The 10,637-nt window shown below is 43.3% G+C and overlaps 2 protein-coding genes across 4 annotated transcripts in view; one reads left to right on the top strand and one right to left on the bottom strand.

Moving 5' to 3' along the window:
* The first annotated feature begins 427 nt into the window (after nucleotides 1-427).
* On the top strand, nucleotides 428-9,283 carry SPG21 (spastic paraplegia 21 (autosomal recessive, Mast syndrome)). Of its 3 annotated transcripts, XM_009582069.1 has the most exons (8): nucleotides 428-522; nucleotides 4,710-4,871; nucleotides 5,722-5,802; nucleotides 6,398-6,543; nucleotides 7,060-7,168; nucleotides 7,647-7,754; nucleotides 8,158-8,298; nucleotides 8,636-9,283. In XM_009582069.1, the coding sequence occupies exons 1-8, from the start codon at nucleotides 460-462 to the stop codon at nucleotides 8,756-8,758; spliced, it is 933 nt and encodes a 310-aa protein (XP_009580364.1). In that variant the 5' UTR covers nucleotides 428-459; the 3' UTR covers nucleotides 8,759-9,283. The 3 variants fall into 3 exon arrangements, with proteins under 3 accessions (XP_009580364.1, XP_009580514.1, XP_009580440.1); XM_009582219.1 differs by lacking the exon at nucleotides 8,158-8,298; XM_009582145.1 differs by lacking the exon at nucleotides 5,722-5,802 and having other exon boundaries at nucleotides 460-522.
* Nucleotides 9,284-10,334: 1,051 nt separating this feature from the next.
* ANKDD1A (ankyrin repeat and death domain containing 1A) overlaps nucleotides 10,335-10,637 on the bottom strand; it is a 10,694-nt gene continuing 10,391 nt past the window's right edge. The window contains exon 14 of the mRNA XM_009582330.1: nucleotides 10,335-10,399. Coding sequence (XP_009580625.1) covers nucleotides 10,335-10,399 — 65 coding nt within the window. The remainder of the gene's footprint in view (nucleotides 10,400-10,637) is intronic.

Below are 10,637 nucleotides of genomic sequence, written 5' to 3'. Positions count from 1 at the left end.
AAATAATGTAAGTCTATTGTCTGAACTGCTGAGTGAGTTGTATGAATATTTATTAGATATAAATTTGGAGTGCTTTATAAATTAAAAACAAACCAAAAATGTGCTTTGGCTTTTTAAGCCACTTACAGCCTGTAACACAGTTGTCTTTCTCTACAACTGTTACATGGGAATGCTGTTACAAAAGCATTGTCATTTCATAATTAGGCTGGTACAGTAAGGCAGCCAGGTGACTGCCTCTTGGGAGAATAATTAAATGGTCTGTGATGAAAACTGAGGATAAGTAAACTTGGCGTGAGTCAGAGGGAGTACAATCAACTGATAAGAGCAAACTCACCCTGCAAATGCTTTATGTGCACAGCACAGCTTTTGAGTGTTGCCTTTGGTAAAGCTGTTATATTGATTTCTAACTTTATCTCTCTTTTTTTCAGGCTGACCTAAACTGAATTTTTTCTAAACATCATGGGAGAGATTAAAGTCTCTCCTGACTATAACTGGTTCAGAAGCACAGTTCCTCTTAAAAAGGTACGTACAGCTGTAATCAACTTGTGGGTGAAATGTCTCCTCTTGCTTTGTAGTGGGAGAGACTAAGCTGTTTGGTTAATGCAGAACAGTTGTGGCTCTGCTAGTGACCTGGCTTATCTCCTGAACTGTTGTCCCACGTGTCATGTGAGTGCATGAAGGCATGCTCTTAATTTTTACATGCTTCTCGGAGGTCACTTCTGCATGTGGTGGTGGGGAGCAGAGCCTCGCAATTGTGAGCCACAACAGCAGTACCTGGCATCCTGATGCCAGCCATGCCTGAGGAGGAGACTCTGAGGAGATGGTGCGTGCTGGGGACCACGTGCGTGGCCTCCTGCAGAGCTGCCTGTGTGCACTGCGCTGCACCAAGGCAGGGCAGCTGCCATGCGGCTGGAGCCACCTCTGGCCATTCCTACCCATCGGCCTCAGGCTGAAGCAGAGCATCTGAAGGCAACTTCTCGGCAGTCGGGCTGCATGCAGGGTTCCCGAGAGTGGAAAGATGCCTTAACCACGGTGGAAAAAACCAAGTGGGTTCTTCCGCTGCGTGTCCTTTAGATGTCTTCTGCTTAATCACGCTGTCCAACCACTTTCTCCTCTCGCTTGGATTTCTCCACTTCCTTTCACTGAACCACAGGAGAGTGTTTGAGGTGTGCAGTGCCCCAACTTGTCGTCTCTACGTGCCGAGCAGCAGAGGGCATGGAGTGCAGTACTAGTACGTAGCTCCTGACCTGGACTAGCTCTCACATACCTTTGCAGATAAGGATTGCTGGGGCTGTGGTTACAGACTAACCTGCAGCAGCAGCCCAGACTCCTGCTGGACTGAAGGCCAGTCTTGCCTTTACACCCCAACCTGCTGCTCCTGCAAGCACAGTTGCTCATATAACCACACAAGCTGAGCAGAGTCAGTGACCTGTCTTGATTTGGGGTGTTTTATAGCTTGTTTTGGTGCTGACTTCCAGCTGGTTCAGTTCCCTAATCTGGATGGCTGTGTGGGCTGCAGGAACAGGGGGATGGTGCTGGCAGCAGAGGCAAAAGCAGCATTACCTCTTTCAACAGCAAGTTGGTTGCAGTTGGGCCACTCGAAAGGGACTGTGTCCCCAAACCTAGGGAACAACGCTTCAATGTGCCTAGCATTATTTCCACTGAGTGGTGTGTAGCTTTCTCTAAGAAATTACCTTTATGGAAGGGCTGTAGGATTTTCCGTTCAGGGTTTCTCATTCATTTTTGCCAGTTTGTGTCTTCAGTAAATAAAAAAGATCCATTGCTGTTGACTGTGCATGCTCTGTCTAGGCTCTGACTGTCCAGCTTCTTTCTGTTTCTGGCCAGTACCAGATCTGCTGGGTCTATTTGTGCCATGCTGTTGCCTGCAGGCAACGCCTCACCGGGTCAGCGAAGCCGGGAGGCAGCATTTCAGCATAAAGACATGTGGGTGCTCCGAGGCGCTGCTTTATGGGATGCAGTACGGTAAATGAAAGGAGCTGGAGGCTGTGGTTACAGCAGAACGCATTGCTGCTGCTGTGGGGACCGTGTGACACTGCAGCTAACTGCCAGGGGCCACTGCCTTCAGCTGCTGCTGACTACTCAGGATTTCATAATGGGAACACGTGTAAACTGAAGCTGCTGGTGGCCTGGTGACCTTCAGACTAGGGAATACCTTACCCTCTTGAGTGATTCGGTCTACTCTAAAGTGATGCCACAGTGATGCGTGTGGGGTATGAAGGAGGTAGAAATAAACAAACTAGTCCTGGTTTCTGGAGAGAGAAGGAAAAAAAGTACAATTTGAAGATGTGATTAATCGCTGAAGCAGTCTTTAGGGATACATTTGCTTGCATCATCCCCCCAAAAGTATAGGCAAAGTACGTGCAGTACAGAGGGAAGAATGACCAACCATCATTACCACTGGTAAGCATGCGTTACTGCAGTCAGATCGACCTAAGGAAGCAGAGCCAGAGCTGGCTGTTTGAAAACGGGCTGAGATGTTCCTCCTGACAGGAGCAGGAAATGCCCAGCTCTGTCGCCCTTCCTGCTCTTGTCAGATATAGGAAGTACAGCACAGAAAATAACATTTTTAAATGAAGTCTTTAGCTTTGCCTGTGAGCCTCCATTTGCATACACCACTTGCCGTCTTTGCTAAGTCCTTCCTAAAAGTCTTCAGCAGGGGACACCCTGGCTCTGCTAAACTCAAGGGAAGTTTTGCCCCTTGTTTCAATGCACTGCAGATTTTACCCTTTATGTAAACTGTAGGTGATCTTGATTGATCTATGAGAACAAGAAAAAGGTTGGTGACTATCAAATCAGCAGTGAACCACGCTGCTGTCTGCCTACGCAGTGCTTAGCCTTGTTTTCGAGCTGCAGTTAAACTATCCAGTATGTGGCTAGAAATCAAATAGAACAATTGTCTAAACCCATTGATTCATTGTCTGGGCTCGAGGAAAGAAACGTTATCTCTCAGCCTCGGTTCCTTGATGTGAACTAACTTTGGTTTTGTGATTTCAAGGAGTATGGTTCACCTTTGGAAATATTCTCAGCTGGAAACAGTTGAGAACAGCAAGGCCTGGAGCTCTTGAGTTGTGTGCAAAGGGTTGGTTTTGGGGGGGGTTGAGAAGGCTTTTGTACAAGGTTTATTTTTAAATGGTTTCAGTGGTCTGGAAGCTGTGGTATGCAATCTGTCTTTTTTTTTTTTTTAAGAGACTTTACAAAACAACAGTATCATGTGATTTCTCACATGCTCCCAGAGCCTGAAATACTGGCTTTATTACAAGCAGATTTGTTAGTCAAGCAAATCTGGTTTGTGATATGCTGTTCTCCTCTGATTCCCTGAGCAGCTTAACTGCGGTGATGGAGAAGTGAATTGTGCTTGTATATTGCTATTCAAAAAGCTATAAATCTTGATACAGAGGAGATGAATTCCCGCTCTGTGACGCAGGCTTTCCCCAGAGGTTTGTGCTTGTTGATCTGGTATGAGCTGCATGCTTTTGCTGGGTTGTAGAGGGTTGAAAGAGCATCCTAAATATACACAACAGTTTGCCTGTAGAACAGGCCCCGAAAAAACAAGTCAGGCTCCAGCATTGCTAGAAAAGACGACCTTTATCTACTTCCCATACCTTTAAAGATACTAATTGTTCTAGGACTTCTAACTTCTTCCCTGAGGTGGGCACTGTATGAGAAACTGCTCGTTAAGGATAGCAGCTCGCGTGCAAATAATCTGCTTCAGCCAGCCGCGCGTCCTAGGCACTCCAGATGCTCCTGAGATGCTGCCAGATGATGGAAGCGGTTTTCTTTCCAGGTCAGCTTTGCAGTGCTGCTTTGGGAGTTGTGTGCGTCTCTGTTTCTGGCAGCTGGCTGTAACCGTTTCAGATCAATAATTTGTGGTGTTAGCTGCTTAATTCAGTAGGCTTGCATGTATCCAGACCTGTAAAATCTTTTGCATGCAAACCTAGATGGTTGTTTAAAAAGCAGCCCCCGGAGGCAGTGCTGGCTCTTCCAGCCTACGGCTGTTGCTCTCGTACCTTGAACTGACCTCCTGGGTCTCTCCTGGGTCATACCACGGTGGCTCCTTTCCCAAGCGTATTTTTCTGCATGTGGAATGTTGCATAAACCTGATCCTTTGGGACACAGTCTTGCTGTTCCTATGATTTATTTCTGTATGAATTCTTAGGTCCAGATGTACCATCGTTCTGACTAAGGCCCTCTGAGTTGAAATCCAGAGCAAAGCATTGCAAACTTTAGCTAACAGCACTTCCTCAGAAAGGAAGAGATTTTTTTTTTTCCAGGTGTAATTTCTGAAGTGCAGTCCATCACTGTAAAACCAACATAATTCATTACTTTCAGTTCTCCAGTTGTCTGCAGGATGAGCTCCCATAAGACACCACGTATTGCGCTGCCGCTGACTCTGCGCGGTGCAGCGTTCGTTATCCAGCTTATATCAGGACACACAAAGCATTTGGTCTGACAGTGCGTGGCCGCAGTTCTGTTTCCAGCAGTATTCACACAAACATCGTAATTCCAGTTAGTAAACAGCCTTAGAGAAGACAGCTATTGTGAAGAAGAGTGAAAGATGATCTTGTTCAAGGGGGTCTTGAACATATTTACTAGATGACAGAAATTTTGTAGAAGCAATCCTGGAAGCTGGCTGAAGAACCTCATTTTCTTGTGTGTTTCTTCTCCCCTCTGTGCCTCTCTTTTTCCAGATAATAGTAGATGATGACGACAGTAAAGTCTGGTCGCTGTATGATGCAGGACCTAGGAGCATTCGGTGCCCACTCATATTTCTCCCTCCTGTAAGTGGAACTGCAGATGTGTTTTTCCAGCAAATTTTGGCGCTCACTGGGTGGGGCTACAGAGTTATCGCTGTGAGTATTCTCAGTCCTGTGTCAAAGTTCGCGTACTTGTGCTTGTTGCTCTAATCAGAGGTTGGATAATGGAGATGAACTTCTTAGTGTTGACTAAGGAGAATCCACAAAAAAACTGCTTTTAAATTGTACTCCAGAGTCTGTAGCGTGCAGATCCAGGCTGAAATCTGTTGGTTTATGGCAGCCTTTACCCAAAGCCTTGTGCATAGACTTTATTAACTTCTCGGTCTGTTTTCTCCCTTGTGTGACCTGGACACCAGTCATCTTTGCCTCCAGCTGGATCTTTGTTAGCCATGAGGCAAGCGTATGGGTTCATTCAGGGTTTCTGGGTAGGGCTGGTGGATAACCTGGTTCTTAGCCTGCATAGCTGCAAATGCTAAGTCACGCCATCTTAAAATCCTAACAGCATGCTCTTTTGTGGCTTCTCAGCTCCTGAACTGAACTGAAATGATTGATTTCTACACAATATTTCTGCTAAACAGTATGGCTTTGGGAGTCGTGTTACATCTCTTGCAGTAATTAATGATTTCTGTACCTGCTGATTTTACATGCTACAAAATCGCTGAAGAATCATTCCAGCCTCTCCTCCCACTGATTATAGAATGAAGCAATGCTGTACTTTCCCCAAGCTTGCTCTGCGGTACTTTCAGTTGTGTATTTTGTGCAAGCGAGGGGGAGGTGTTCATGCTCTCTGGCTGTAGGGACCTTGCTGAGGAGCTCGAGCCTTGTGATACAGGAGAGGCAGGTTGCTATCTTCAAACCTTTAATGTTAGAATCGATACGACTTTCAAGTGGACAGCTGACGGGTACTGATCAGAGACCAGCTTTTTCTAACTTCGTATTATTTTAGTTGCAGTATCCAGTGTACTGGGACCACCTCGAGTTCTGTGATGGATTCAGAAAACTCTTAGACCACCTTCAGCTGGATAAAGTGAGTGCTCAGAGATGGGGAGATGGACGTATAGTTGCAGTAAAACCTAATGTTTGAAAGAGTCTCATATTTTAGACGCTTGCTCTTAAATTACACAAAAATAGCCTATAAATAAAGAGGCTGTGTTGCAATTTTACTTTTGAAACAAGTTTACTTTTGAAGGTGAATACCCTTGAAAATTGTCATACTTGGCCTAAATTCAACTGCTGTTCCAGGCCTATTAAATTGTATTGGTTAACTAGTTTTTCATGAGATCCTGTGGAAATTATCCTTCTGAACTCATGTAGTACAGAATACCACAATAAAGTATCTTGGATTGGAATAGCTATTGAAGACACGGTAAAATGTTTGCTTTTTTCTTAATCTTGATGAGCAAACAGAAATTTGAACTGTGATCTGGAACACTTCCTTTTTTCAGTATTTCTCACATTTATATCACATATAAAACCAGAAGCTGAATAGAAGAGTTTAATTCTTTTAAAAAATGGCTTATGAGGACAAAACTTGAATGACTTATTTTTGTAATGAAATGTTGTGCTTAGGGGTCACTTATTTCACAAGTGTAACATGATCTGGTTTTTTATCCTTGAATTAGGTTCACCTTTTTGGAGCTTCTCTGGGAGGCTTTCTGGCTCAGAAATTTGCTGAATACACACACAAATCTCCCAGAGTTCAATCTCTGATCCTGTGTAATTCCTTTAGTGACACTTCTATCTTCAATCAGACATGGACAGCAAACAGGTAAGGAAGACAAAGACAAGCGATCAGATGCGTAGCATTAATTTTTTTGGAATGAAATGTCACGCTGATCTGGTTGGACATGTGTCTAATCTGTTTCCAGCCTGGGTGAGGGAGGTGCGGGATGGAATACTTGTGACTTTTAAAGCCAAGCCACAAGGAAAATGGAAATTTTCACAATTAGGAGTGTGGAATTTGACAGACGAGTCATCCTGTGATCCTCTGCACGTGTGGTCAGATTTAAGAACTCTGCCTGTTTTCTAGCAAAACCATTTAGAGTCAGGAAAGTGTTATTCACCATGTTTAAAATACACTCTTGCAATGTAAGACTAACAGCATCCCAGAGCATTTCAAGCACCTAGCTGCAAGGTTTTCCATCTCTGCTCTTGAAGCTTCTTCAGGATTTCATTTGAAGTTAAAGCACGAAGTCTGTGCAAGGAAGGGGAGCGCTTACAACAAAGCATCTTATTGTTAGAGTCTGGGGTGCTTGAAGGCTGTTACATCTTGTTTCTATTTTAGCTTTTGGCTGATGCCTGCTTTTATGCTGAAAAAAATTGTCCTTGGGAATTTTGCATCTGGTCCTCTAGATCCTGAAATGGCCGATGGGATTGATTTCATGGTGGACAGGGTAGGTAGCTGTGTACTCTAATGGCTGTGATGTCGATCTCTGTAGATTTCCTTAGCAGGAGGCTGTAGGTATTTCTGCTGCTTGCTTCATTTACTTACCCAGAAGGGAGGATTAAGGAATGGATCTTTAGCCCATGTTGACTGTCATAGCCCCAGCAATTTAACTGGTGCTGTGACCGTCTACCTTATGGTTCTGTTTATTTATGTAGATCAGAAGAGAAGTAGTGAAGAAACTGAGGTGGAAGAGGGGAAAGTGCTGGGATACGTCTGTAGGCCATGCTCTGGAGGCAGGAGCTCTGATAGAACATGTTTTAAGCATTTGTCTCATGCAGAGAGATACTAAGTTGGAACTATAATCTGCATCTGAAGTGCAGTCATGTTTCCCTTTAAAACTAACTTCTCTTTGGCTGTATTGTTAATACTGCATTAACTTCCTGCAGTGAAATGTGTTGTTAATCAGTGTTTCTCTCTACTGAAAGCTGGAGAGTCTGGGCCAGAGCGAGCTTGCTTCAAGACTTACCCTCAACTGCCAGAACTCTTATGTAGAACCTCATAAAATTCGAGACATCCCTGTAACCATTATGGATGTAAGTTAATCTCAATGTAATCCTTTTTTTTTTTTTTTTTCATCTTTTAAAAAAAACAGTTTCCTGCCCTTGGCAGGTGGGGCCTGGATATTCTGTTAGCAATATTTGCAGCAGCTATCTTCATATTTAGATAAGCCTTCTACTGACTGGGCAACACTGTGATGACTCTTCTGAGGTAAATTATGAATTGGATATTCCATGCAATAACACAGACATATGTTTATGTATCACAGAGTTAGCTTTCTAGCTGCTGATGACTAACATGTTTGCTTGTTTTCTGTTTTCGTTAATGCTGTTCCACAGAGAAGCTGAGAATTGCTTCCAGGAGCAGCATATATCCAGCCTCATTTAACAAGCAAAATCTGATTAGATTCAGAACTAACTGCTGTGACTTGTTACGCAGGTGTTTGACCAAAGTGCACTTTCAACTGAAGCAAAAGAAGAAATGTATAAGCTTTATCCTAGTGCCAGAAGAGCTCATCTCAAAACAGGAGGCAACTTCCCCTATCTCTGCAGGAGTGCTGAGGTTAACCTATATATTCAAGTGAGTCTCTGCATTCCAACCCAAGTTATTAATGTGTAGAGCTGAAACAGCATTAGAAGACTCCTTTTCTGTGCTTGCTCTTGTTTCTTAACCTGCCTGAGCTCTGTTCGCTCTGGCTCCCAGATCACTGATACAGAAGGGCAGGGCTGGGAGCAGCCATGTTCATGGAGGGCTGGATGTGGGGGTTTGTCTGTTGCCCGTTTCCTCTGTCCTCTCTCTGAACTCTTGTACTCCAGAGCCATGATTTCATCCTCACAGCAATTACTCAGAAGCAATGTTTCTTACCAAAACCTTGTGCTTCTACACCTGTTTCAGTGTTGTTTTTCGTGTCCGACAGATCCATTTACTGCAGTTCCACGGTACCCGTTATGCAGCCATCGATCCCTCCATGGTCAGTGCAGAAGAGCTGGAAGTCCAAAAGATCAGTCTTCACACCAGCAATGAGCAAGAAGAGCCGTAGATTTCGGAGTGCCGGTGGAAAGGAGGAATTGTTTGGTGGTCTTCCTGTGTACCATCAACTGTTCCCACTCTGCCTTTTTCCTTGTGTTGGCCGATTATCACTGTGTGATTCCAACAGGATCAATGTCAGTGAACTACCCGCGGACAGTAACCTCCAGCAGTGTAATGGGATAGATCTGTTTAATTTTTAGTCTTTGAATTCAAGGAAGCATCTTTGAAGACCACAGTTTTAAAAACAAAGACATTTTTGCTACCAAAGTCTTCACTATCATGTTCTTAAGCAGAACAGTATTTCTTTTTATATTTTTCACTCAGCTGTATATATTGCCACATGCAGATTGTGTACTTATAAGCTGACATATATTTTTGTTGAATATTTGGTTTGAAAGATGTTTAAGTGCCAATGTTGCCATCACTTATTTGCTTCATATGTTGTGTTGTAAGTTAGTTTCTATTTGAAATAAAGCGTTTGAATTTTTAACTTTCTTGCTGTTTAAAAATGGTTTTCAATAAAACTTCAATTTCAGCAAGTGTCTCTTGTTTTGACTACAAGAGAACAGCAGTGAAGCTTACCGCAGTCCTGCTTTACCTCTACAGGCACCCCTAGAAATTAAGAAAACCAGCATCTTCTGCTTGAATTCACCTCACGCTTTAATTATAAAGTTGCACAGGTTTAGCTCTAAGTAAGAATTACGTGGGGTTTTTTTAATAAAGAATAAGACATAACTTGCAAATTTAAGGGTAAAATCTGGATTTATTGAAATACAGACATTATTTTCCCCTTGAAACACTGTAAAAAATAAATACAAAGTATTACATGACAAATTAGTATTTAAGAAAACTGTCTGTCCTTGTCAGAGACTATGTAGATAACCAGTGACCATCCTTCTCTTACACTTTTCAAGCTGTAATCTAGGGATTAAAGAAGTTACCTATTTGATTTATGAATGGTACCTCTATGTTAATGTATATTTATAAACAGTGTATGTTAATGTACTTCTCTGAAACTTCTTGTGAAGAGTCAAAACATTAACGATCGCAACCCTTAAGGTTCCAAAAGGACCAAGCGGCAGCCTTGACTTTTCTTCTTCAATTCCCACCCTAACAGGGAAGTTATGAACACATCAAAGAAATACATGATAGACACCCCCCCCCAAAAAAACGTAAGTCAAGAACACTCCTGAAAACAAAGGCTTTCCCCTCAATAACTTAAAAAATTGACAGTTAAAAATCTATATACAAAAATGTGATGTAAACAAGTTACAGTAAAATAGTGTAGTATTTCCTGATACTCACGGTATGACGGGAGGCTCGCTCACTGAACTCTTACTACAGTCCCCAGACCACGCGCAACAGCTGATAAAAATCTCCCTTCTGTGTAAAGAGGCATTTTAGACCATTAGCGTTTGCTGACGCCCTCGTCGTTTCAGACCAAGAAGGAAGCAGCAGCGACGCCAGCTTTTTATGACAAGAAGCCCTTAAGTTGCAGCTACTTTCTGCTCAGCGGCAGAGCAAGCGTCTCTCCTGTAGCTCCAAGACCGGCTGCGGATGCACCGGTTGAAGGTGCCCTCCCGCTGCTACATTACTGTGCACTTCCGTGGGGAGGCAGAGTCTGCGTTTGCTTTTTTCCGAATGCTTTCTGTAAAAGAAAAGAGCATGTTCTGCTGCGCAGGAAGTATAAAGCCGTGGCAGGATGTGTTAATTTATCAAAATAAAAGGAAGAGAAAGAAATGACATGTAACGGTACCAAGGGGGCAGGGCAGGATGGCTTCTGGCGTGTGTGAATTGGCTTCACTGAAGTTTTCCTCTGTGCGTGTTGTGTAACCACAGAATTCAGGTAGTGCTCAGCGCGCGTTATTTGAAGGAAGACAAAAGTATTA

The sequence above is a fragment of the Fulmarus glacialis genome, unplaced genomic scaffold (genome assembly GCF_000690835.1).
Source record: "Fulmarus glacialis isolate BGI_N327 unplaced genomic scaffold, ASM69083v1 scaffold13940, whole genome shotgun sequence".
Lineage (NCBI taxonomy): Eukaryota > Metazoa > Chordata > Aves > Procellariiformes > Procellariidae > Fulmarus > Fulmarus glacialis.
Note: the sequence above shows the minus strand (reverse complement) of the source record. Positions and strands in the feature narration are given on the sequence as shown.

Excerpts from the sequence above, each read along its gene's own strand:
- SPG21 (XM_009582069.1), top strand. The coding sequence starts at position 460 with ATGGGAGAGATTAAAGTCTCTCCTGACTATAACTGGTTCAGAAGCACA. Across the intron at positions 5,803-6,397 it reads ACCACCTTCAGCTGGATAAA|GTTCACCTTTTTGGAGCTTC; the intron begins GTGAGTGCTCAG and ends TCCTTGAATTAG. Across the intron at positions 8,299-8,635 it reads AGGTTAACCTATATATTCAA|ATCCATTTACTGCAGTTCCA; the intron begins GTGAGTCTCTGC and ends CGTGTCCGACAG.